The 26,969-nt window shown below is 35.9% G+C and overlaps 3 protein-coding genes across 3 annotated transcripts; 1 reads left to right on the top strand and 2 right to left on the bottom strand.

Annotated features, from left to right (window-relative positions):
• Positions 1 to 98: 98 nt before the first annotated feature.
• On the top strand, positions 99 to 13,643 carry LOC130797298 (casein kinase 1-like protein HD16). The gene is made up of 16 exons (XM_057659849.1): positions 99 to 783; positions 895 to 1,023; positions 2,470 to 2,543; positions 2,667 to 2,736; positions 2,813 to 2,868; positions 8,278 to 8,349; positions 8,490 to 8,584; positions 8,677 to 8,743; positions 8,826 to 8,955; positions 9,044 to 9,262; positions 9,343 to 9,485; positions 9,751 to 9,925; positions 10,030 to 10,120; positions 10,899 to 11,056; positions 12,387 to 12,575; positions 13,267 to 13,643. The coding sequence occupies exons 1-16, from the start codon at positions 358 to 360 to the stop codon at positions 13,324 to 13,326; spliced, it is 2,154 nt and encodes a 717-aa protein (XP_057515832.1). The 5' UTR covers positions 99 to 357; the 3' UTR covers positions 13,327 to 13,643.
• A 622-nt stretch (positions 13,644 to 14,265) lies between these two features.
• Positions 14,266 to 18,348, bottom strand: LOC130797299 (metal tolerance protein 4-like). The gene is made up of 7 exons (XM_057659850.1): positions 17,910 to 18,348; positions 16,444 to 16,610; positions 15,992 to 16,190; positions 15,634 to 15,812; positions 15,385 to 15,535; positions 14,936 to 15,066; positions 14,266 to 14,842 (listed from the first exon to the last, which is right to left on the bottom strand). Exons 1-7 carry the CDS (start codon positions 18,112 to 18,114, stop codon positions 14,663 to 14,665), a joined length of 1,212 nt encoding a protein of 403 aa, XP_057515833.1. The 5' UTR covers positions 18,115 to 18,348; the 3' UTR covers positions 14,266 to 14,662.
• A 4,674-nt stretch (positions 18,349 to 23,022) lies between these two features.
• On the bottom strand, positions 23,023 to 25,184 carry LOC130796699 (peroxidase N-like). The gene is made up of 4 exons (XM_057659065.1): positions 24,955 to 25,184; positions 24,664 to 24,846; positions 24,261 to 24,426; positions 23,023 to 23,641 (listed from the first exon to the last, which is right to left on the bottom strand). The coding sequence occupies exons 1-4, from the start codon at positions 25,171 to 25,173 to the stop codon at positions 23,220 to 23,222; spliced, it is 990 nt and encodes a 329-aa protein (XP_057515048.1). The 5' UTR covers positions 25,174 to 25,184; the 3' UTR covers positions 23,023 to 23,219.
• Between the last annotated feature and the right edge of the window lie 1,785 nt (positions 25,185 to 26,969).

The raw sequence follows: 26,969 nt of genomic DNA, 5'->3' as shown, positions 1-26,969 counted from the left end.
TCGTCATTTTATTAACATAAGGGTGAGGATAAAATGAAAAAGATGACGATGAATAATAATATAATACCCTACAAAAATAAAAACACACGTACAGAAATATCACACCTTTTTTTTTTTTCTAGTCTTCTTCATTTCGTTTTTATTTTCCTTTTTGTTTCCTCTTATAATCCCGAATTCTTACAAGTACAAACCAACCCTAGTGAAGAACCCTAATTTTCTCCTCAAAATCATACATTTTCACCCAAATTCATTGAATTCAGGGCCCTCAAAATGCAATTCGATTCAAAATAGATCGAATGATGGTAAATTCAGGGATGGTCGAGAAGTATAGCGCCGATTTTATGGGAGAAAAAAAAGATGCCGGAGTTTCAACGAGGTGAAAAACGACGTCGTACGACTACTCCAGTGAAGAAGGAAGTTAACGAGGCTAAGAAATCGTCTCATTTGGTTGGGAATTATATACGAACTCGCGCCGTTGTTGCAAGAGAAGCTGCTGAGAAGAAAGTTGTTCAGAAAATTAGGGATTCTCCTAGAACTAGGTTGGCGGTGAAGAGAGGGAAACAAAAGGTTCAGCTTGCGAATATTAATCATAATCGTAAGAAGATTAGTAATCTTAATAATAATAATACTAAGAAGAAGGTAATTAGTAAAGTTCCAGTGATATTGATTGTTTCAAAGGAGAAAGAGCCTGAAGAAATGTTGGGAGATAGTGGTGGATTAAGTGCTAATAATAAAGCTACTGGACAAGATGATGATGGAAATAAATCCCCTTTTCCTGAAAGGGTATTTTTTTTTTGAATTACTATTTCAATATGATTATGATTTATATATTGAGATCTGAGAGCAATTGTGTTAGAAATGAAATTGAGCTGTTTTGATGGGTTATTTTGACAGGTGCATGTTGGTGGTTCTCCATTGTATAGGGTGGAAAGGAAATTAGGGAAAGGTGGGTTTGGTCAGGTGTTCGTTGGACGTCGCATTAATGGCGGGAATGAACGATCAACGGGTCCAGGGGCATTGGAGGTGAGTACTAATTATGGCTATGGAGTGTATATATGTTTATGTGTTGCCTGGTCGATTTTGGGCGTGTTTCAATTTTTAAAGGATTATCGAATATGTTAAGAAGTGTTGTTTAAAAGCAAATCCCAATCCATTTCATTAAAGCCATTCAAATAAGCAGCTCTCATCTAGGTGGGGTTTGAGTTGGATGCACGCTAGTCTTAGTATTAAAAGGTTTGAGGCGCTATAAGGGCTAAGGTTCCATAGAGTTTGGGGTTTGTTCGCTGGTTGTAGCCACTAATTTTTTTTCATGAGGCGCCTCAAAATGTAATTTAAAAAAAAATCCTTTAGAAAATACAAGATAAATCCCAAAGAGAGAAGGGAAATAGTATAGAAGAAGAGAAGAGAAATAGAGAAAGAGAGAAAGCATACTTGATGTGTGTTCACATCAAATAATCTTTTGTCCGAGACTAAAATCAAAAAGCGTTTTGGGCCTTCGACTTCAAGCGCTAAAAGGCACTCTAAGGCGCTCGCCTTAAGAAATTGCTTCCCTACCTATATCAATTATCAAGGCGCCCAATCCATTGCTCGCCCAAGGCACGCCTAGGCGAGCTTTTTAAAACTATGCTTGTTAACAACCATCGTATGTTTACATAATAAGGACATGTTTTAATTTGCTATTTTACATGTTCCATTTAAACCAAAACTAAAGACCCATAAATATCTGTAGGGAAATATAGAAGAGAAGAAAAATAGAGAAAACATATGTGATGTATGTTCACATCAAATAATCTTTTTTTGGGACCCAAATTAAAAAGCACTGTGGGGCGCTCGACTTCAAAAGCTAAAAGACAAATTAAGGTGCTCGCCGTAAGAAATTGCTTCTTTAGCTATATCAAGGCGCCCAACCCAATACCCGCCGAAGATGCGCTTAGATGAGCTTTTTAAAACTAAGAGTGGTAGCAATTATCAAATGCAATTTTACACAAATAAGAAGGGCATTTGTTATAATTAACTATTTTATATGTTCCAAATAATCCGAAACTAAAGACCCATAAATTTCTGCCCCTTTTGAAATAAGGGACCACATTTCGGGCGTCTTTAAAATGAGCCATTTATGTTGCATGCACTCTCCTTTTATACCTTAATTTTGGGTATGGTACTTGGACACATCAGTTTGGTCTAGAATTGTGAAAATTATTTCACAATATAGTTGAGCCGCACACTTAGACCGTTGGAAGTTTCCATGAGCAACATAGCGGATCAACATTGAACATGATGGGAAGTTTTCGTTTGAAACAAATCAAAATCATTCATTATTAGTTTTGCGATGAATGTAAATTGTAAATCAATTATTTCTGATATCAAATTTTAAATATTTATCCTTTACATGTATGTAACAATGAAGTAGTTTCTTTGAATTCAATTATTTGTTACAATGGCTACATTTTTTTTGTGTGTTTTTAACAGGTAGCTTTGAAGTTTGAACACAAGAACAGCAAAGGCTGTAATTATGGCCCTCCACATGAGTGGCAAGTGTACAAGTATGTATGAGATCATTTAGTGATTGAACGTTTTTTCTTGTTTTTGGATTAAAGGTAATGCTTTTGTGGTTATATGTCTTGTTGTCTTTCTGATATTTTTTTTTTACTTTTACATTTTTGCAGTACTCTTGGAGGTAGCCATGGAGTTCCTAAGTTGCATTACAAAGGGAAGCAAGGAGATTATTATGTTATGGTATTGTAATTTTTCTTCATTCTTTAACAAGTTTAAATCTTCTTGTACATGTCCAATACTAGTCGCTTATCTGCAGGTTATGGACATGCTTGGACCAAGCTTATGGGATGTGTGGAATTCTTCGGGGCAGACGTGAGTGCTCTGTGCTTGTACTCATGAAGATTGCAATGTGTGTGTGATTAATTTTCAAATTTCATGTGGGGTTTTAAATGTTCATGAACTGTCAAGGACTCAAGGTGGTAGTTATCTCAAGTAGCTATTATTCTGTTGGATAGTGGCGTATGGGCATTTTTGCCGAAACTTTTTCTAGCTAAAAAGACGAAACTGTTAATTGACTTTACCAGAAGATATTTTATGTAGTTTTAACTTTTTATAAGAGCTTTAGGTATCTGCGTTCAGCCAAATTTCCATACACGGGCACATGTTGTAATAGAGTATGGGAATGTAAGTGTAGTAGACTATAGATGTCGTTTTTCATTTACACATTTTGAAATACTGGAGTCAAGCTGCAGGTGCTGAATTGCTTACAGGTCCACGTTATATACTCTTGTCACTTATGGTATGTACATTGTTTAAAATAGAAACATGGTAGACTAGTTTTTGGAAATTGCTGTCAATTTTGGGTGAGCCACAAGGTCCACAACTTTATTGTGAGGACTTAAAATGACTGAAGTACAATCTAATGTATGAGAACTACTTTTGATGTTATATTGCATTTGGTTGTTGTAATACACCCAGCCTGTGAGTAATTATTTAGAGAACAATTATCCAGAACCGTGGACTAATTGAATGAGAAAGAGATTTAGAGTTTAGAAAGAAAGAAAAGAAAAGAAAAGTAAAGACAATGATGAATGCAGTTTTCGAGCACTGCTGCTCCAACCAAAGACTTATTATATTTCCTGCCTTTTAAGTGCATTTACATCCTTTATTTATATAGGCTGTCCAGCCCTAGACCCTAACAAACTTTTTACAGAATATTACATCCAACAAACATTAAAAGACATTTCTAACTAACTACTGCCAGCTGTCCCCGCTTTCTTGACCCTCCTATGATATGTTTTTAATATGGGCTTCTCCACCTCATGTATAACAATGTGACGAATTGGGTCAAAGGGTCCAAGTGCATTATCGACATTTTACTATTAGTTAGTCTTTCGGTTTTGTTAGTAACTATAGTTGTTATTTTTAGTATTTGTTGTTGGGCTTAGGCTATATATAGAGCCAGCCTTGTAATGGTAGATAGCTTACTTGGGGCATATAATATCGGAGGCAGGGGTCGCATTTGATGAAGAGAAAATCACGGCTATGAGGGGCTGGCCAACACCAAAAACTCTCAAAGAATTGAGAGGATTCTTAGGCCTCACCGGTTACTGTCGAAGATTTGTTAGAGTGTATGCCCAACTGGCTAAGGTATTGACTGATCAATTGCGAAAAGATGCATTTTCTTGGGGTCCCGAGGCTGATCTTGCATTCAAGAATTTAAAGGAAGCCATGACAACAGTTCCTGTTTTGGCTATGCCTAATTTTCAGAAGCTGTTCGTTATTGAGACCGATGCTTCTCATCATGGGTTGGGCGCTGTGCTACTCCAAGATCGTCATCCTATTGCTTACTATAGTAAGGTTCTTGGGCAATGGGCTAGCAATAAATCCATTTATGAAAAAGAACTAATGGCAATAATATTTGTGGTTTTGAAATGGAAGCATTATGTCATGGGAAGAAGGTTTATAGTACGATCAGATCAAAAGAGTATCAAAAAAGGGTTATGAAGTTGATGGGTTTTGATTTTGTTTGTTATCGAGTATAAACCCGGGAAAACTAATATTGTGGCAGATGCTTTATCCTGCATTCCACAAACAACAATGGAGTTGGGTTCGCTTTTGAGTTTAATGGCATTGATTGGGGGCTGTTGCAAACAGAGGTTTTGAAAGACCCAACGCTAGTTCGAATTAGGCAGGCTGTGTGTTAAAAGGGGAACAAGTTCCATTAGGTTTCACCTTGGAAGAGGACATACTGTTTTTTAAAGGGTGGTATGTCATAGCTCGTTCATCTCCATTTATTCCCGTACTATTAAGGGAGTATCATGACTCTCCTTTGGGTGGACACCCCGGGGAATTGAAGACTTATATGAGGTTGGCAGCGGAATGGTACTGGGAGGGTGTGCGGCGACAGGTGACAAGATATGTGAGAGAATGTACGGTGTGCCAACAGGCCAAGGCTTCATATCAGAGTCCAGCTGGGTTGTTGCTAAGTTTACCCATACCTACGAGTGTTTGGGAGCATGTTACGATGGATTTCATTGAAGGTTTACCCAAGTCAGCAGGAGTTGATACGATAATGGTAGTGGTAGACCGTCTGATGAAGTATGCGCATTTTGTATCCTTGAAACACCCGTTCACAGCTCTTACGGTGGCAGGCCATTTTGTGAAGGAAGTTGTGTGACTACACGGGTTTCCTACCCCAATCATTTCTGATCGTGATAAGATTTTCATGAGTATTTTTTGGCGTGAGTTATTCCGACTCCAACAAACACAGTTGTTACGAAGTACGGTCTATCATCCACAAACTGACTGCCAAACCAAGATTGTGAATAAAGTATTAGAGACATATCTTCGGTGCTTTGCTAATGACCAGCCGCGAAGATGGGCAAGATGGCTGCACTGGGCTGAGTTCAGCTACAATACTTCTCCTCATGTCTCCACCAGGATGACCTCATTCCAAGCTCTGTATGGTCGGGTACCTCCTTATGTTGTCTGGATAGGGCATCATCATACTCCTGTGGATTCCTTGGATTAGTTATTACAAGATCGGGATGCGATCTTAGATGAGCTACACTTTAATCTCATAAAAGCTCAACAAAAATGAGGCAGCAAGCAGACAAGAAGCGCAGAGATGTGGTTTTTCAAGAGGGTGATTGGGTATTTTGGAAGGTGCAACCATACAGACAGAAGTCACTTGCAACTCGTGTTAATGAAAAACTTGGCTTACGCTACTATGGTCCCTAGAAAATTTCACAGCGGATTGGGCGGGTTGCTTACAGATTAGACTTGCCAAAGGATAGTCTCATTCATCCTGTGTTCCATATTTCGCAACTGAAGAAAGCTGAAGGAGTGTTCACACCGGCTGCAAGTGGCCCTCCATTGACAGATGAAGTAGAATTGATGGTTACTCCGGCTGATGTATTACAAGTCCGACACATGTCCACTGGAAGACAGGAAGTGTTGGTGGCCTGGGAAGGAGTGGATCCCTCTGAAGCAACATGGGAAGATGTTGAAAATTTTTTGTTAGCCTTTCCTCTTGCTCACCTTGAGAACAAGGTGCATAGTTTGGTGGGGGGTATTGTTGTACATGAGGTGGAGAAGCCCATATTAAAAACATATCATAGGAGGGTCAAGAAAGGGGGGACAGCTGGCAGTAGTTAGTTAGAAATGTTTTTTAACGTTTGTTGGATGTAATATTCTGTTATAAGTTTGTTAGGGTCTAGGGCTGGACAGCCTACATAAATAAAGGATGTAAATGCATTTAAAAGGCAGGAAATATAATAAGAAGTCTTTGGTTGGAGCAGCAGTGCTCGAAAACTGCATTCATCATTGTCTTTACTTTTCTTTTCTTTTCTTTCTTTCTAAACTCTAAATCTCTTTCTCATTCAATTAGTCCACGGTTCTGGATAATTGTTCTCTAAATAATTACTCACAGGCTGGGTGTATTATAGTTGTATGATGTAATATCTGCTGATGTGGTCGTCGCATGCATGCTTACTGTATTGCAACTATATCGCTTTCCTATGATCTCTCTTCTTTCTCTTACTTTCTTGTGGTTTACGCGTGAGTAAAATATTAAGTTGGGGTTGTGATTTGTGACACCATAAATATCCGAGTATAAATGATAAATATTCTTTTGATCAAGCCTCTTTTTGTAACATTGTTTACATGTTGAAAATGTTGTTTTAGTAATTTATGCCCCCTTTCTTTTGAAATTTTTTTTATTTTATTAACGCTCTTTTTGTGTGTCCATCTTTAAAATCCATTGATTGATTTCTTTGTGGCTTTGAGCCTTGTTTGAGTAAGTGTGTACATACCACTGTAGTTATAACTTATATCTCGCTGTTTCCCAATGATGTTTTGAGAAATTATGCAGCATATGTACCTCCTTGTCTTCTCGGCGTTTGAAGTTAACGTGGCTAAGCATCTAAATATTTTTTTATGACCTGTTATGTTCCGCAGTTCTTTGCTTATGCGTGAAGCTTATCTAAATGACAATATGTTTTTCTGCACATTTGGTGATATTTTGTAAAGATACATGTAGTGTGGGATGTCCGGATGAGTAAGACATTGAGTGGTTTGAGTTCTTACATTTTTTTTGTATCATGAAACATTGTTAGTGTCGAGAATATATTTGGACAAGCTAGACACTTTTATCGGGTTATGTTATATTTCTGTTTATGTATGCTTCTTGGTGTGGTCTTTGAACTTTATAGACCTAGGATTATTCATTATGTCCTATTGTGGAGGGTAAATTGATGGAGATGTCGTAGTATTATGTTTGCATTCCTTTGTCTTAAACATAGGTTCACAATTTAATTTTTGGCGGATTGAAAAAGTTTCTCCTTTTTAGTTTAACAGTATAGTGTAGTTAAGACTTTAACCATGTGGTTAGGGCTTGCTCTATGAAGGAAGCACTATGTAGCATATGTTGAAGGGAACCGATGCAATGGTTAGTGCAAAAATGCTTTTTTGATGGCTGTAACGATTACAAAATGGCTTTTACGATTGATTTGGATGGTTTTGCGGTTTTTGCGGCATAAATATCGGTTGCGGTAAACTAAAATATCTTTGTGAAGAATATTATGCGGACAATGTTTTGCACTTCGAAACATGCATGTTTTCCATAGAAAAGTTTGAGATTATATGTAGTGAATAGTGATTATGGTCAATGGTGCACATGGGCTAGTGAACTAAAGTATGAACCTGTGGAATAAAAGCTATTTTTCATCTATTTTATCATGGGAACATTTGAAACTTGGGTCAAAAGTTGAGGGGGATAGGTTTTGAATTCTTGAACTCGTACTTTAAAAAAAAAAAATAACTTTACCACTAATCCAACCAATGTATATATAAGTTTGTGGGAGGCGACACCGCTAACTGTCCCTCAAATGTTTTACCACTGCTTGTGTCTTGATAGGAATAGGAGATCTGTATGCTTTGTCCCAATGCTATTATTACTGGAATATTTATTTTAGTGGCTTTCAGTGGTAGTGATTTGGTTTCTTATATTGGTTGCTTGATTACTACCAAGGCTTAATACTCAATCGTAAACAATTTCATCAGTATCACAAACAAGTGTGTAACAAGAGTAAGGTTGTGTCATCTGACCCCCCAAACCCCACCCTAGGTGGGAGCCACTTAATGGCATTGGGCCAATGAAATGTTGTGATATTGGTTGCTTGTCCAAGATGGAGTCATGTACATAGAAGTGATTCTCAACGCAAAACTGCATTTTGGTTCTACATCTTAATTGACCAATTTTTTTTGATTTATTTGCAGGATGACAACTGAAATGGTTGCCTGTATAGCTGTTGAATCCTTGTCAATTCTTGAGAAGATGCACTCAAGAGGGTATGCTGATGCAGTTATTTATATATTCCTAAAAGAGGAGGATATTTCTATAATTTTATTAAATGTAATGTGTTTAGAAATTGTTTCTTGCATTTGAGTTCCATTATGTTAATCTTTGGTATATTTTCCATTTATGCAAGTTATGTGCATGGAGATGTGAAGCCAGAAAACTTTTTACTTGGTCAGCCTTCCACATCTCAAGAGAAAAAATTATTTCTTGTTGATCTTGGACTAGGTAATTTTTTTATCTCACAGTTGAGATCCTATTTGATTTGTATTGACCAACCTTGTGCACTGCTTGATTTAAAATTGGGCTTATTGTTGCAGCAACTAAATGGAGGGATATTTCTAGCGGTCAGCATGTTGAATATGATCAACGTCCTGATATGTTCAGGTAATGCAAGACAATGAAGTAGTGATTAGTTCATGTAGTGTTTATCTTCTAATGCAGTGCAATGCAATGCAAAATTATACAGAGGGACAGTTCGATACGCAAGTGTACATGCTCACCTTGGCAGAACAGCTAGCAGAAGAGATGACTTAGAGTCTCTTGCTTATACCCTAATTTTTCTTCTCAAGGGAAGATTACCTTGGCAAGGCTATCAGGTATTCTTTAGTTCCTGTGACTTTGTCCTGCCATCTTTATAATTACGATGAATCAAATACTATATAATTAATTGCTCTCATTTTTAAGGGTGATAACAAATCATTTTTAGTGTGCAAAAAGAAGATGGGAACCCCGCCTGACAGTTTATGTTGTTTCTGCCCGCCACCTCTGAAACAATTTGTTGAGATAGTTGTGAATATGAAATTCGATGAAGAGCCCAACTATTCTAAGCTGATATCGTTGTTTGATGGGTTGATTGGAGCCAACCCATCCATAAGGCCATTAAACATCGATGGGGCTCAAAAGGTAAATATAGTTTATCCAGAAATCTGTTGTCAGCTTGTCTGCTAAACTTCTGTTTTCAAACTATTTTGTATTTTCATCAGATCATTTGTCAAGTCGGACAGAAACGTGGAAGGCTTAATGCTGACGAAGATGATGATGGTCAACCCAAGAAAAAAGTCCGCATGGGTGTACCAGCTACTCAGTGGATTTCAGTTTATAATGCACGATTGCCTATGAAGCAAAGGTTTAGTGTGTTTATATATATATATATATATATATATATATATATATATATATATGTATATATATTTATATTTCCATTCTTAGGGTCAGGCACCTCTGCGATGACCACTTCCAGAGTCCCAATTTCTACCTGCTCTAGTGGCTTATTGAATATGTTGTATTCTTATTTTGGCTATTGACACTTTAATAAAATATCTGGTTGACATAAATTAGGAGGATGAAAAAAATGCATATTGTGGGTCATGTTGAATCTTCTTGTGCTTCAGGTACCATTACAATGTTGCTGATGCTCGATTGGCACAACATGTGGAGAGAGGTAATGCTGACGGCCTACTTATAAGCTCTGTGGCTTCGTGTTCGAATCTGTGGGCATTGATAATGGATGCGGGCACTGGTTTCACTCATCAGATTTATGAGTTATCATCACAGTTCTTGCACAAAGTAGTGTACTCATAAATCATAATTATTAATGTTGTATGATGTTCTGATTAAGTTTGTCGTCTGTGGTAATAAATTGATGATTTTTGATACTTGAAACTTTGTAGGAGTGGATCATGGAACACTGGGAAAAAAACTTCTATATCAGTTCTGTTGCCGGATCCAACAATGGCAGCTCCCTTGTTGTGATGTCCAAAGGTTTGTCATCATGTAATATCAATTTTTAATTTGTGCATCTTGTTGATTAGTTATGTTTTCACCTAAAGGATTTCTGTGGACAGGATTGCTCCTTATTCAGTTAATATGGTTTCTATGAGTTTTAAGTTTTCCCTGCATAGATAGATAGGTTAAAGTTGATCTCTGCCTTTTTTCTTTTAGCTGAGGGCTGACTTTTGATGTGCAAGCTCTTGAATTTGGTTTAGTATCGAGAAGCATTTGTTTTGCACTTGTATACTTTCAATCTTTTATCAGTTTTATGATATGCTGCGTTTCAGAAACATTTAGTTGTAAACGTGTAACTTGCTGACTAATATTACCAAATAGGTCATTGTGATATATTCCAATCTTTATGCTGAAAGGATTAACTTTTGATCAAAGTCTAGTTTGGGTGTTGGTTATTTCTAGTCATATCTGCTATATACTTAACCTATTTACATAGTAATTAATCCTCTGTTTTAGATGGTTCTCCCTTTTTTTGGTCGGGTCGAGTTGGCCTCCCTGACTTTTGGTCACCCAAGTTTTTCTTTCTAAAGTTTATTGGATGTATATGCACTTGACAAACGACTTTTTTGTTCAAGTTGAATTAAGATTTGGTGTATCTGGAATATTGCGGTTGTCTGATTATTCTGGTAGTTTCATACTTCCATAGTTGTTGTTACTGTGTTACTTAGGAAGTTTCAATTTCTAGGTCCATGTTTTTTTACGTGTTAGCCATAGGGTTTTTTTTTCTTACAATGAACAATTGTTGTGTTGTCAGGCACTCAATTCACTCAGCAGTCTTACAAAGTGAGCGATGCCTTCCCCTTTAAGTGGATAAACAAGAAATGGAAAGAAGGATTCTATGTCACTTCAATGGCTACAGCTGGGACCAGATGGGGTGTTGTCATGTCTCGCAATGCTGGTTTTAGTGATCAGGTTAGATTTTTTGGAACTGGAAAATGATATATATATGATGTACTTTGCTGTTTGTCTCTTCTTTAGTGCATGTTCTTGCATGTTTTTTTAATGGTCGAATTTGAAACATAGTTACTTGCATTGGCCTATGAGTTGTACTTAATGTTCTCAGGAGAAATATAGAATCTTTTTTTCCAATTTTTTGAAATAATCTTAGTTAGTAGTCTCAGTACACAGTAGCAGTGAAGTTCATTGTTTTATTGTAGTTTTGGTTAGGGTTCCTGTAGAATGTTTGCTCCAGTTGGTGTTACAAGGTCTTATGGAACTACAGGAGGGGTTTTATGCTTGGTGCATAGTGCTGTTATAATTTATTACCATACCAATATAAATAAATTTCAGTTATTTTTGAATTCAGAATTTAGTGTTTTTTCTTGGTATACCTTGAATCTCTTATTATTGCATTCTCTGACGGTCTGAGTGTCTGACCCTTAAAAGGGGTTTATGGTCATTCAAAGTTCTAGGATCTAGACTACTTTTTCTCTTCACACGATTCAAGGGCAGCTTTGGCTGAAATTACTATGCCGAGTACCAATGAAGGACCTTAGCATCATTGCACGTGTGGGACTGTCCATTTGTGATGTTACTTTCTTCGTCAAGAAATATACGCCGTCTCAACCAGTCACTTTGAAAGATATGATTTGATATTCTTAAATTGCCTTTGTAATAGTGTTATTCTCCCCCTTTTATGTAGTGTAATTGGTATGATATATTTGGATACCATTAGTAATCTATGCTTTATGGTTGCCTATTTTATTCTAATTCCAAACGTTGTAAGCGTGTGGCTATTATTTTGGAGGTAGGGACCATCGTATTTCATGGTTCCTTTATTACTTCTGTACTCCTGAGTCATGTCGATACTTCTTGTCAGTGAACTTGTCATGTCCAGTATTTTATGTCCCATTATCCACTTTAGTGACCTCTCTTGTAGATGTACTTACCTAGTATCACATGATTTGCAAATCTCCTCGTGAATTGTGAATCTAAAAAAGCGAATTATGGTCGGTTTTAGGCTATTCTTGGCAAATTTGAGCGAATCGCTAATTCAAGAAGGGAATTAGCTGGTGAATTATGAGACATAGTTCTCACCTTTTCTCTTATACCTTTGTCTTCAGCACATCAACCCACTTTACTTTCTCTTGCTACTCCATCTCTATTTATCTTCAGCTCATCCTCTTTTATTTTTTTCAAGTGCATCCTAGGCCTTACATGAAAGATGATTCTTTTCTGAAGGGTTGATACGACAGTATCCTGAATGACGGTTTTTTTCTGGGATTTCTGTTTACATCTACAGGTTGTAGAGCTAGACTTTTTGTACCCAAGTGAGGGCATTCACAAGCGCTGGGACAGTGGTTATCGAATTACGTCAACGGCTGCTAATATTGATCAATCTGCACTTGTCTTGAGCGTACCGAAGCGCAGGCCGGGTGATGAAACCCAGGAGACATTGAGGACCTCTCAATTTCCAAGCACGCATGTTAAGGTAATTGTTTTAATGTACTAAATCTTGATCTCCTGTGCTTCCTTTCAAAATAATTATTTAAATAAGAAAATTTGTAGGCTGCAACTCCATTTTATACTTGGGCTAATTTGGGTGTGATTAGCAATACCACTCACAGAATTCTCAAGGATAAGTGGTATATTATGTACACTTCTTAATATGTGAAGTTGCCGATGATGTTTGCTACCAAAAGGTCGATTGGAACCAATCTCCTAGTTATCACTAACAAGGGTAAACATCCTACCCCCAAACACCTCATAGTGAGAGCTATTTAATGACATTGGGGGTAATTAAATGTTGTCATTTTGACTGTGGTAAGCTAGTAAGAATAAATTTTAACTGGTAAGCTAAAAACATGTGACTTTAAGGGTTTAGGCCAATGGGGAATTTGGATGGCTTGTTCAACTTGCTTCACCGTTTCCTGTTTTCCCTTAATAATGTGTTGGGTTTACAGAATTTGAACAAATAAAATGGTGAGACTTGTGATTTTCTCTTGTTTGGGTATACATTAGGGAATATAATGTGACGGGAATTGGAAATTTATCCTTTGCTTTTGAAAAGCCAAATCCTTCTGCTTTTGCTTCGTTTCCTTCCCTTTTCCTCTCTTTTGGTCTTCCCATCCATTTTCCTCAAAATGGAACTAATATACCAGCTAACATAATTATGTCTGCAGGATAAATGGGCAAAGAATCTGTATCTTGCATGTCTATGCTATGGAAGAACTGTGTCGTGATTTCCGTGTAACTAAGCAAGTCGTAAGAGAAAATGAGAACAAAGATATACTTTATAAGGGACGAGTTGAGGGGAACTCTGTTTCTTGGGTAAGTACGTGAGAAGCAGGTTTCTGTAACTAGCAAGTTGTAAGAGAATATATGAACGAAATTATAATTTGCGAGGAATGGAGTTAGGAGTCGAGTTGGGGGGAGCTCTGTTTCTTGGGCAAGTATGTGAAGCAGATTCCTGTATGTTGTATCTGCTAATTTATCCCCAATGGTGTCTCCTTTGTCCTGTTGTAAGATATATAATATAAAATGGTGTTATTTATGTTTATTCTGCTGTCTCGATCTGTATTAATGCATCGTGTTGATGAGTGTTGGGTTAGGCATGTCCGCCAATTTGGCTTATTTTTCCTATACCGACTGTCGATGGCATCTTATTGATTGGGCCAGTTTAGGTTATCAGCCATGGTTGTTAAGATTTCAAACTACAATTTTATTCTTGCCCTTGGTCGATAGTCCATAGATCTTGTTTCTTTAATATACTTGGTCTGTTTATCGAGAACTTAGAAGGCCCATTGATTAGTGGGGCATAACAGTCACAAAACTTATGGTGTGAGTTAGGTGGAGCGGCCGTTGATGCATATCTTGGTGATAGTAGCAAATATTTTAATAAGAACTTTTGGGGGCCTTGGGAAGAGTTGTGTTTCTCTTTAACTGCCTACCAACCCTGAAACAGCGTAACAGGTGGTTGGAAGAGCACCGATACGCCCTCAACAGTCCTTGAAAGTCCGAAAGACCAAGTTTCGGCCAATGTCAATTGAGGCTCAAAATTGTTTGATCTTTGAATTACCTATTGGAGTCCGAAAATTAATTCAAATAATGTCGATTAACACCATCATAGTAAGCTCTTCGAAATTCGAATATACTTGATCCAAACCCAATTTAAACAATTCTTTTGTAACCTCTAGTTTTTCATTTAAGCTTGAATAATGTTCATACACAATTTGACAAATTAGTTGAATTTTTTTCCAAGCAATTTGACTCTTGAAATTTATTTATATAATATAATTATCAAAACTGCAAACTAGTTGCTAGTTATTACAAAATTGTAGTTGAACTATTGAGGCAACAAAATGCCATTTTGCTTGATTGTATCGACATAGAAGCTTGGACAGTCAGTATTATGACGCTTTAAAGTCTATCTCAGCAATCATTCAACTCGGTAGCAGTTGGGACTTGTCGGTTGTATGTTGAGATATAACACAATCGAGAAGTGAAACAAATAACCAGTTAAGAAAAAACCATGCTTTTCATAGAAAATTAGATCAATAAAATCTGAAGCTTCAACAATCAGGGGTCGGTATTAGGCAGCTTGCTTAAAACCGTGTGCTCCGGTTTGTGTTCACATTCAAAATCTAAATGCACGAATGCTCGCTCCACTTCGGGGAGTTTCTCTAGCTTATTTTGTAATGACTCTCCAATGGCATGTGCTTCTTTCAAAGGAATTTCCTCGGGGAGTTCTATGTCGACCTATTTAAACGAAATGGGAGAATATATAACAGCGATGTAAGTCATACAGTAGGACACAAGAAAAGAATGTAGAAAACCATGAAGCTTACGCACTTCCACAAAGTAAAGCACGCCAAAAGTGTAAGCACGAACTGTGTCGACGCGTTTAACTTGAGGGTGCCTTATAACGAGGTATGTAAATTTTTGCAGGACTTCCGGAGGAGCCGTCTGTCCTATTAGTGAAACTGCAGACCAATTCGAGTCATTAACACAATACATTCCAATGCACCAAGAAAAGTTTGCTGATGAAAACTAAAACATTCTAACCACAATTTCTAACATTAGTTCACTGATACGGATTTTCCAGCCTTATTCCCGATAAAAAAAAAGTAAAGATTAAAAGATATAACCACAGATTCTAAGCAAAAGTTCAGTTTTGGTACTTCTACTTGGAGTTCGAGTGTGCCATCGTAAATTTTAGAAATCGGAATTTATAGGAAAATAAGAAAGAAAACACTACCAATATGAACCGAAAGAAAAGCTCAAAAGTTAGATATGGTTACCTGCATTCTCCAAAACAGTTCCGGACCAATTGGCAATGGTATAAATTGCAAGGAGAATAGCCCCAGAAGGGTCTATCCACCAGTAAAGCTTGTCCCCAAGAATTGCAGCAACTAAACCCACCACATTTGTCACGACATCGAAGTAATGATCCTTTTCATAGCCGGAAAAGTAAAAGGTTAGTCGAGAAGAATAGGAAAAATTAGCGCCAACGAATGAAATAGTCGTATACATATGTATTATACATGTACCTTCGCATAAGCACGGACAATTTCATTCCCAGAGCCTCTACAATAAAAGAACAAAGCGAGTTTTACTACAGTAGCTGTTATCATAATCGCGCAGAGCCATAGATACTGGTTGGACGACATTTTTTCAGCAGCTTCGTTTTTGATCAATTGTTCTATAGCTTGTATGAGAACTTGAAATCCTGTAGTGCAATATCAAAGATCAAATTAGAGTTTCATTATTATTAATAACAAACTCGTGAATTACGAATTGAAAAAAGTGAATTCTGGTCAGTTTTGAACTATTTTTGAGGCATTTTGAGCAAATCGTAGAATTGAAAAAGCAAATTATGTTACACTGGATCAATTGGTAGTCACATACCTAGAGTAGCCATAATGGCCGCGAATATAATGATCCCTACTGGCTGGACACGTAACTTTCCAATCGGGTACTTATAGATATTGATGCTTTTCATTGAAAGATGAGTGAACCAAAGTATACCACCGGCCATAAGGTCGAGCAAAGAATCCAATGTTGAGGCAGCAATGGCTAGTGATCCAGTCTTTATGGTAGCATAGATCTAGACATTAAGCATATACCGAGGGCTTAGCATGTCGAAAACTCAAAAGAAGTGCATAACTAAACAATCGAGAATCTTTTGTTTGTTGCAATGAATTATGTCGCACTTGTACGAGGTATAGAGTCGGAACAAGGATTTACGAAAGCTTAGTTCATGTTTCTGTATAGGTACGTTTAACATTCATCCAAAGACATGAATCAAAGACGGTAGTAATGATTTAATAACTGAGTATTCAAACAAATAAACGCAATACCTTGAACGCTAAAAGCACAATATTAGCGTAATTTGAGATCCTCATAGCTCGTTCATGTTGAGCTTCTTCTTCATCATCCTCTTCCGGTGAACCAGATTGGACTACATGATCCACCTCCTCGAATGATCTCAAAGTAGCCAATTGTCTCTCGTAGTATTCCTTCTCTCCTAAAACAAAGGCATCATAATCAGAGATCCCAACACAAACAAAATCAATCCAAATTGAGAACATTGTGAATCCACCAAAAATCGAAAAATTGCTAAAAAGATTTGTAGTTTAAACCTCAAGATTTGGGGTGACTGATTCAAACCCAACACGACAAACCCAATCATCACATTAGATGCACATTATCCTCCTAAAGAATACCATCACTAATCCTAGGTTGAAGTAGGATATCAATAAGTCATCTAGTAGTTTAACAATCCGTCTTGTATGAGACTGTCTAACGGTAACACGACCTCAAAACAAGAAGCCCATAAGCTAAATATTTCTATTATTGTGCTATTTAACCCAAGTATGAGGCATGTCTCACGGTCAGACCGTTTCATACAATAATTTATGAAAGTTTAAAGTTAAACTCAATGACATGGATAAGAAAAATATTTTTCATGACAAGAATGAAGGAATTAAGGAAATAATCCTCACAAAATATGCTTACCATCCTCGACCAAAAGCATTACTACACAAATAACTTGATTTCATTACACAAAAAGAAGCAACAAAGAAGAAAATCAAATTGACATGCCAATCAAGAAAATTGAGCATTACAAACAAAGACGAGTCCAAAGTATTAGTATAGGGTGCGCCAAACATTCATCTTTGCACAAGTGTTGAACAAACTCAGTTGTCATTCTTCCGTGTTATATTACACGATTCAATTTCAAGGTAATTTTAATCAATGACCGAAACTATGGCCTAGGTGGGCCCAACCCTAGAATCACTTTCCAACATTCATCTCTACAGGTGTATTGAACGAACTCAGTTGTCATTCTTCTGTGTAACATGACACAAAATTCAATATTAATATGATTTTTAATCAATAACCGCCACCGAGCTATGACCTAGGTGGGCCCAGACCTAGAATCCCTTTCCTCAAATCAATTATATGCTACCTACATACAAAACTAATTCATACATTCAAGTACTAAACAACACTGAGGTGACAGGACAATCATTAGTCATATGATGATATGAACTTCCTAACACATTCTTCTTTAAAGATTCAACAGAATATCATGTCCCTTTCTATTAATAACCACCAAAATAAAGAACACACAAAAAGAATACCTTTTTATGATGAAAAAGAACTTCACTTTCTTTTTCCGAAATTGAAAAAAGAATTTCACTTGCTTTTACCAACTGATTTTTTATTCAAATTAGTAAGAAATCTGGAAATTAATTAACAAATGAATAAAAGAAAATAAACCCATAAAAGGAATTAATTAATATAAGAGAAAATTCATCACCTTGAGTTAAACCATGAGTTTTAGAGAAGTCAACTTCATACAAAGATTCATCATCAACCCCAGAACGAAGTTTATCAGGCAATCTGGAAATGAACTCATTTCTTAACGAGTTAACTGAGTTACCCCTTCGAAGTCTACCGTTTTGACTCAGTCTCCTACTCGGGCTTCTTAACAAAGGAGAAGTTTGGCCATTTTCAGCCTCCATTTCTTGAGAGTATAGAGTCTATAGACCAAAAAAGAAATCCCACCAAATCAAAATATGTGCTATTCAATTTCAGTATTTATTTCTTAGGATTGGAGTATACTTTATGAATCTTGACTTAAAATTTTCAGGCTAGTATTAATTTGCGTGGATTTGGACAGGTGGGTTGAAGACAATTATTGGGTTATTATTGCATTTTTTCTTGTGGGCAATAAGTTGTGATACTAAGTACTAACAAAGACAGAACACAAAGAATTAAATAGTGGTTTAGTTGTCGGTATCAAATAATGTAAATGATAATAAAATATATATATATAATTTTAGTGGAAAATATATTGATAAATTTAATGTTTATACTTATTGCATTTTAATATTTATTTTCTTTCAAATTTCGGTACAACATATTATTATTTGAAAATGTAATATTAGAATGTAATGATGAATGTGAACAATATTTTTGTTTTTTATGATCAGCTTTTAATATAATATCACGTTAAACTCATGAAAAGTTACAATATAATTTATTTCCATTAGTTATATTTGATACTAACAACCAAACGAATCGTCAATGGTTTAGTGATCTCTCAACTATTTAAAATTAATTAAATTAATCAAAATTAAGTATAATCCAACCTGATTCCAAAAACTATTTTACTTGAATTCGCCTTTTAACATATAAATTAACAACTCCAAAAAAGGCAGTAGAACTAAAGTATAGATATGTCTTTGGTAATGAGGTTGACTTGAACTTTAATAATTCACTAATCAATTTATTTAATCTCTGTTGACCAATTTTTATAAATAAAAAATTGGGGAGAAACTTGACAAAGTATTTTAATGGTTTAGTTTTTGGCTTAATTGATGAAGCATGCTGTCCAATGTAATGTAATCTAAGGTCAAACCTCATTGAAAAAAAAATTAAAATGAAAGAAGGATTAAAGATTAAGCATCATGAAGTATGAAAGAAAGATATGAAGAATTTATTTAATAAAGAAAGGATTGGACCAACATCTATATACCTCTTTGGTTTCGAGTTATAATGGCTAACGTAAAATACCTCTTTGGTTTCGGGTTATAATGGGCTAACGTAAAATAATTCATTGGATCATTTGCACTTCTTTTTTATGTGAAGTTGCACATGACATTTTTTAGAAAGGGTCGATTCAAAACAAACTTCTAATTAGTTTTATCATTGACAATGATAAGATTGCGTATGTTTGACCCTTCTAAATCCCCTCTAAGTAATAGTCGCTTAATGGCGTTGGGGTAATAAAATGTTATTTAATTTCTTGTATACTTATATCATTTGTGCTAAAATGACACTTGATATACTTTGTCCTTATTCCTAGAGTCCAAATGTTGCCCTTCCGGTTGGACCCAAAATTTTTTTGTGAAGGTCTTAGAAGCTTTATATTATAGCCTAAGTAGCACTTCTTGGAACGTCCCAACCCCCATCTTGAAATCTTCAAAAAGATTCATACTTCCTATGAGTCATGGGTGAATATAACCCCTTTGTAAAAGCAAGTTCGGCCATATGGCCTTTATTTGTGGTTCTATCATTATGTGCTTGCATGCTTTCCAAGGACATTTTGTGGCCTTCTTGAGGCCATTTATGGTTTCTTATGGCTGATATTTGTGGTTCTGCCATCATTTCATCCTCGAAAACTTTCGGAGGTGTGAATTATAGCCTTTAAAATGGGGGCTCTTAAGATATATCCCCGTCAGGCTTCAAAATCTCCAAAACTCTTCCTGGTCTTAAGTGCGAGTCAAGCCCGTATTTGGCCAAGGGCGGGTGAGGCAAAGGCCCAAGACCCCATATTTTAGAAATTCTCTAGGTTTAAATTAAAGCATTAAAAAATAAAAAGACCAAAGATTAAGAGTTGTAGTGGAATATTGTTGGCAAAAGAATTAATTGTCCGACAAGTACACAAAATGAAAAAGATTTTATACGCATCTTTCTCAAAAACAAATAAAAAACTTCTTCATCTCTTAAATATTTGAAATTGAAAATTTAATTTGCTTTATAATATTTGAAAGAGTGATAAGAGCACCTATATCTAATATCACCCCTAGGCCACCGAAAGTTCAGAAACAAGCCTAGGGGGAGTTTTAAATGCACCCTTTCTGCATCTGTTATGAGTGTAATACCCGTGTGCTCAATTGGCCTTATAGAAATAAGCATTTAGACTGTTGATGCTAAGGCATATGTTGTCATCATGCCCATGGTGGCTAAAGAGCAGTTAATGTAACAACTCGATTTACCGTTGACTGAGTAAACAGGGTCATTACAGAGTTATTTTCCAAGAAACTTAAATCTCAATTCCATAACTTGTGCAAAGGGATCACCAGTTCTAAGACATAGCTATATCAGCTAATTCTCAATCCAAACATCTAACTAAAATACAAGTAATCATTAAAGTGATTATAAAATTCCAACATAATCAATACAATCTAGTCCAATATACATTTACCAAAACCTAATACAAAGCTACAACTTCTCACGTACTCATCTCAATTTAACATCCATGTAACTCTAATCACCACCGCTAATCCATCGTTCTCGATCGGTTGGGTCAGGTTAAACTGAATGAGAAGTAAAAATCTAAAACAACAAAACACAGTAAATGAAGCAACATCAGTTTCCTAGATGTATGTGGGCACAGGGAGTCTAGTTGAGAGGAACATCCATATCTCTAAGGCTATGTCACTCTCGGGTGAAGTTAGTTAATATTTGAATGACAATTCACCCCAAAATAGGGAGCAAGGGAGATTTTCCCTCTACTCCGTCAATGACCAGCTCATGAGCCCGATCCATTGACCATATCAATATCAGCATAATCATTCATAATAAATTTGTCTCAACATCATAAAATTTACAGCTTTAATAAAACAAATTTCAAAATTGTAGTCTGGCCAGACCCTTTAAGGGACTGCTACTACTCACCAAAAATGCTTCAAGGAGCTAAGTTTGGTTCTCCGTGATCACTAGAAAGATTCCTTAATGATATCACCTTCTAAAGTATAACAAATCACAGGTTCCTTGATGCTATCACCTCCTAAAGTATAACAAATCACAGGTTTCTTGATGATATCACCTCCTAAAGTATAACAAATCATAACATCACGAAAGAGCGTTCAATACTGCAATCTAGATTTATATAACTTATTGCACCTCTTTCTAAAACTGCAACTTAATCAAGGATAATATTCTAACATTTCTAATCATCAAAGAATTGCACAAGTTTCTAACTTCAATCGCCAATGTAGCATCAAAATATTATAACCGTCTTCTAGACTAGTTTATATCCCAAGATTACTCATCTCCATTGTTCTCTTTATATCTCCAGTTAAATACAATATGTTCATATAAACCCAAAACCAACGATATTCAAAAGAATCTAAAAAGTCATCCAAAAATGTCAAATTATCCACCATTAATCTTTACAACTATTCATCCATCAAATTCATAATCTCAACATTTATTTAATCCAATCCCATCATCTCAAGATCCACCAATTTAATATCATTCAGTCATGAAGTTCATCTACTCTTATTGAAACAACATATATCGTAAATCTTGAAGTCAACTAATCAATCTCATGGTTGTATTGAATCTTTGATGATATAAAAGTAATAAAATGATTTAAACATAATAGGGAAGAGGAGTGTGTAAAAATCTAGGGTTGACATAAGAATTGAATAGACAAAGCAATTTACCACAATATTTAAAGAGAAACTGCAGCTTTCAAATCCCTCACACCGTCTAGTTGCTGTCGCACTTCTGTTGCGAGAAGGAGTCCAAGAACAGACGCGATTGGGATTCGAACTCAGAGAATTATAGATTGATAAATTTCAGCGAGGAAGGGTACTGTTTCATACTAATTTTGAGAGGAAAAGGTTGGTTTAATGGCTGTTGAAGGACTGCACAACTAGTCAAGAAGAATAAGGAAGTGTAGTCTTTGAGCCTAATGAATAGTCGAACCCTAGATGCCCAATATGTTTGAGTAATCAACAATGGCGGTTTTTAACTTCAAGATTTAGGCGGTGAGTGAAGAAGAAAGCTGCGAAAAAATTCTGCTTAATGGCCGCCAGTTAAAGTTCGAAGGAATTTCGTGGCGTTTTGTTGGGTTGAGATGAGTAACGGTTTGTTAGGGTAATATCCAATTTCATTTTGGCTTTTAATATATGCTCCTAGAAAATAAGGATATAGAAAAAAAATAAATTGAATAATAATGGGGAAGTAAGGAAAATTAATTATTAAAAGAGATGTATAATTGGCCCAATTATTTACTATCTCATAATCTTAGCTCGCAATTATTTATTCAACTCAACCCACGACAATTCTCGTTCCAATATTTATTTTAATTTTCTTAATATTAATTCCTCAAATGTTACAGTTAGTACTAAAATCATTATATCTATTTGATTCTCTGAATAGTCGAGTGTAAAATGACCTACTTGTCTTCGGACAAAGTTGAGCAACCAATCTGCTGTCTTTCCTTGTAATTTATGTTGATGGAAACGCAAAACATTCAATAGCTTGTAGTTTCCGTTATCATGATATAATGATAGACTTGATAGAATGTTCATTTTTCGTTGCTATATACACTAGTCAGTAGTCACTCTTGGGCTATTTATATCGGATGCTGTTATAAGGCGTATTCATAATTAGTAAGCTTCCATTCATCTGAGAGAGAAATCGATTCTTAAACTAATGCGATTTTGATGCTTTTCAGGTGGATCTTAGCATCGAAGAGAAAATCGAGGCTTAATGAGGTCTTATAGTGCTACTGGTGTCGATTGTCGAGTATGTGACCGACATTCAAAAAGAGAGTGTAGTTGACACAGGCTCACTCATTGAACATTTACAAATTAATGTTCATAACTTGTAAAGAAAACCTATTCATTTCCTATGAAAACATGTCTATTAAATCATTTTATTTATTGATATAGCTTCATTTGGCAAGCATCTATTTAAATACATCGACAAATTGCACTACGGAGAGGGAACTGATCCTTTTTATAGGCGGTGAGAATCAAACTCTTGTCAGTAAAGATGAAAAGAAAACTCTTAAACACTAGGCTAATCCAAGATTCTCGAGCCAAGTTTATGAGTTAATGGCCCTGCAATTAGTCCTAATTTGGCCACTTGATCCTGTAAGTGGATTAATATTGCCCATTTTGATCATGGAGTTGATGAAGTCGTTGAAGAAAAGCGTTTGATCGTTGCTATAACTCTCGACGATGGTTTTGGTTGTTGAATTTGCTGTGTTACTGGAATACAAATCTTGGTCTGACAGTAAAACGCCCCTGTTATTGATCAAGTTTTTGAAGTAATGGTTGTCGAAAAGATCTGTCGAGTTCTGGTCGAGGGCAGTCGTCTGGTTCCCATCGCCATTGACAGGGCACAAGGTTTGAAGTTTATTTACTAGGCTTGTGGTCATGCTCGCATCTGGGGCTCCAGTGCCTGAGAAATTAAACAATCTTGCACTAAAAGTAGCACATCTTGCTGATCCTATTGTGTGAGCACCTGATGTTTTTGCAACACATAAGTTGCACAAAAAAATTATATTGTCAGATAAAACTGTTAAAGCATATAATATGTTTTGGGCCTCAACTATCAGTTTTAGCTTTTTTGTTGAGTTGGTTATTTGATATGGTATCAAAAGCCAACGTGACAAATAGGTCATGGTTTTGAATCTTAGTCACCCCTTATATTCAAGTGGGTTATTTTGCACCAGGTATCAGGAGGGTTTGTGTTGCGTCCATACTTCTAGCCCAAATGACTCTCGTATGAGGGGCGTGTTAGACTATATTACATATCATGGGGCTTCAACCATCAGCTTAAAGCTTTTAGTTAAGTTGGTTCTTCGACAAAAACATTTTTGGTTACTTCTTGTAAGAAAGGTAAACGAAAACCCTTAAACGTAGATAATGGACAACAATCGCTGATACCATGTCAAAAACCAATACAACCATAAACGTAAGCTGATGCCTGATAGTTGTACTTGTAGCCTCATGTTATGTTATACGCTATATCAGTCATATGATTAGATTTTTGATACGGCAAGAGGGGTCTCAATAGGGGAGCATAATGAGTGATCGCTTAAAAAGCCGTCTTATAAGGGCCCTCATTTTCAAGCTCATACCTTGTAAGGCCACTACATCAGTGAGATTGAGGCCATGAACAGAAAACTTGTCAATGACAGTGGCCAAGGGATCAAATGGAGATGGAAGATTTGAGTTTGCTCCTGTCTGATTGGCCACCATCCCATCTCTCCTTCCTAGCAATACTCTGTATGACTTTCCTCCACTCTGAAACATCATTATTCAAGAAATTAAAATACATACTTTATACCTGTGAGTCGAGAGTTTCATTGACCACAACCTCTTTTATCTCTTCTAGAAGGTATGGTCTGTCTGCCATCATCCAACTCTCTTTATACCCAAATCATATATTCTATGAGCCGGATATGTAGAGTATGATTGATGATAACGACTTTTTATTTGTGTTTTCTAACAATGATGCATATTGGAGGTTTTAGGTCTTACCAAGACTACAGCATCACGGGCTGCGATTGCTACTATATCAGCACAAGACACAATTCCGCTACATGAATTCTCCACTGCACTTTTGATAGTGTCTACAACTTCAAACCCTCTTACAGAGTTCCGGTTAGGTAAAGCAAATTTCTCACTATCACTTCCGTCTAGCAGTATAGACGCATCACATCCCTATGCACAAAATAAAAAATAAGCCGAAATGAGAATTCTAACAAATCAATCAAAATTCCACTTAATTATATCAGTATATCGATTGATAAATATAGTTATAAAACTTACATTGACAAAGCAATCATGAAAATGAAGTCGAAGTAAAGAAGCCGCCATCCTCATTTCATTCATAACAGCAATCATAACCTGATTTCTCACAATGCCAAAGAGATTAGGGCATGTAGAGGCATAAAAATTTTCTGTTAGCTGACACTTAACATTTGTAGTAAAAAATACTAGCAAAGTTAGTAGCAAAATGACATTTCTTTGGCCCATTGAACTCTTCATACTTTTGTTAATACTAAAGTGATAAAATAAACTTTGAGTTGCATGTCATTACTCTTGTGGGAACTCTATTTATAAGGGATTATTAGCAACTAACTATTACTTTTTTCTATTATATTCCATCAAGTTGAAACTAATTATAAAATATAATATAGTCAAAAAAAGTTGTCACTTTATTTTTTTTATTATCCGATTTTTATTTTAATGTAGACTGAGTGAAGAGGAGGATTAGCTGATATTCGAACCTAAGATCGTGTCTAGAAAAAGTTGTACTAGCTCCAACTGACACGAAACTCGGCTCTGATCAAGTTGATAAATCTTATTAATGCTTGTATTGTGTGAATAAAGATAACTAACATGTACTCCCTTCCTCTTAGTTTTACTCCATTTATTTTTCGATACAAGAGTTTTTTTTTAGTGTATCGTAAGATTTAAGATCGTGAATTCGTTCACGAATATATTCACGAGTAAAATATTATTGTCTACAAGTAAACAAGCTTCTATATTCAAGCTACATACAACATATCATTGCTACATGAGCTACTTGCAGTTATTGGAGATAGATAGAATCAACACAATAACAATGTCAAAAACTTAATTCGAAAATATTAAGATCCGTTACATAAGCCTACATAATAGTTTGAATTTTGATTCATGATCATGAGGGCGAAGTTACATAAGAGGCGGGAGATACTCGCCCCTCCTTGTCCAAACATGCGACCCATTGCATTTTAACCCAACCCTTTTTTAATACTACTATATAATATGCTGGCTAATAAAGTATCACAAAATCAAGTACAATTTATATTTATTTTGTAGTATATCGAAAAGAATGGAGTTGAATTGCTAGTATATCGTTTATTTAACTATATTATTCTCTTTGCTAGTGTATCATAATTCAAAATTTTAGCTTTGCCCTTAGATGTAACTAGATTTGTAACAACCAGATCACCCATCTCCTTTATCCAAGCTTAAGACTACAATAAGCGACAAGCATTCACAAAGCCTTTTCTGCGCGCTTGGTGCTCTGACGTATGGCGGCTGTAGCACAAGTAGTATGTTTTAAGTGTTTTATCATGCATTAAAACACTTCTATTAAACTAATTTAATCACTTTTCATGCACAATTTTAACACAGTTTTCTGGGCAGAATAGAGAGTAGTGGAATCAGACTCATCACAAATTACATATATACTTCATATTATATTCAGATCTTTCAAGTATTCCAGTTTATTCAAATACATTAGCCATCATTCATCAATGTAATAATAATATTATCTGTATATTTGAAGAGCTAAGTTCACCATGTCATTGTTTGATAGGATGATCCACCATTGTTGGGTTAAACAACTAAACTGATCAATTCTACCCAAAGATAAGACCAGCTATACCTTTTTGATGGTCAACTCAAAACAACCAATAAGAAGAAAAATCTATTGTGGTGTCCATTCTTATGTATTCCACCAGCTTAATTGACAAAGATGGTTCAGTAATCAACTCAGCTAAAAGTTTAATCGATTGTCGTACCGTGTTTTGGGTCATTTGTTTTCATTGCATTGCCGGTTTTCTGGTGTCAAGGTTTTCACTGGTCGCAAGCTCTTTATCTCCTTTGATAAGGGTATGGTCTAACATTTTCATTCCTCCTCAAAACCCCGATTAAAGCTTTTATGAGCGGAATATACTAGGTATAATAATAATAATGACTGTGGTCATCACCCATCCTCAAATGATTACATCGAGTTTAGAAATGTGGATACGTCACAAATCTCCCTCATATTTGGCGTTGTTGGGAGATTACAA

This window comes from Amaranthus tricolor, chromosome 12 (assembly GCF_026212465.1).
Source record: "Amaranthus tricolor cultivar Red isolate AtriRed21 chromosome 12, ASM2621246v1, whole genome shotgun sequence".
NCBI classification, from domain to species: domain Eukaryota; kingdom Viridiplantae; phylum Streptophyta; class Magnoliopsida; order Caryophyllales; family Amaranthaceae; genus Amaranthus; species Amaranthus tricolor.
The sequence above is the reverse complement of the archived record's forward strand: the minus strand, read 5'-3'. Positions and strand labels throughout refer to the sequence as shown.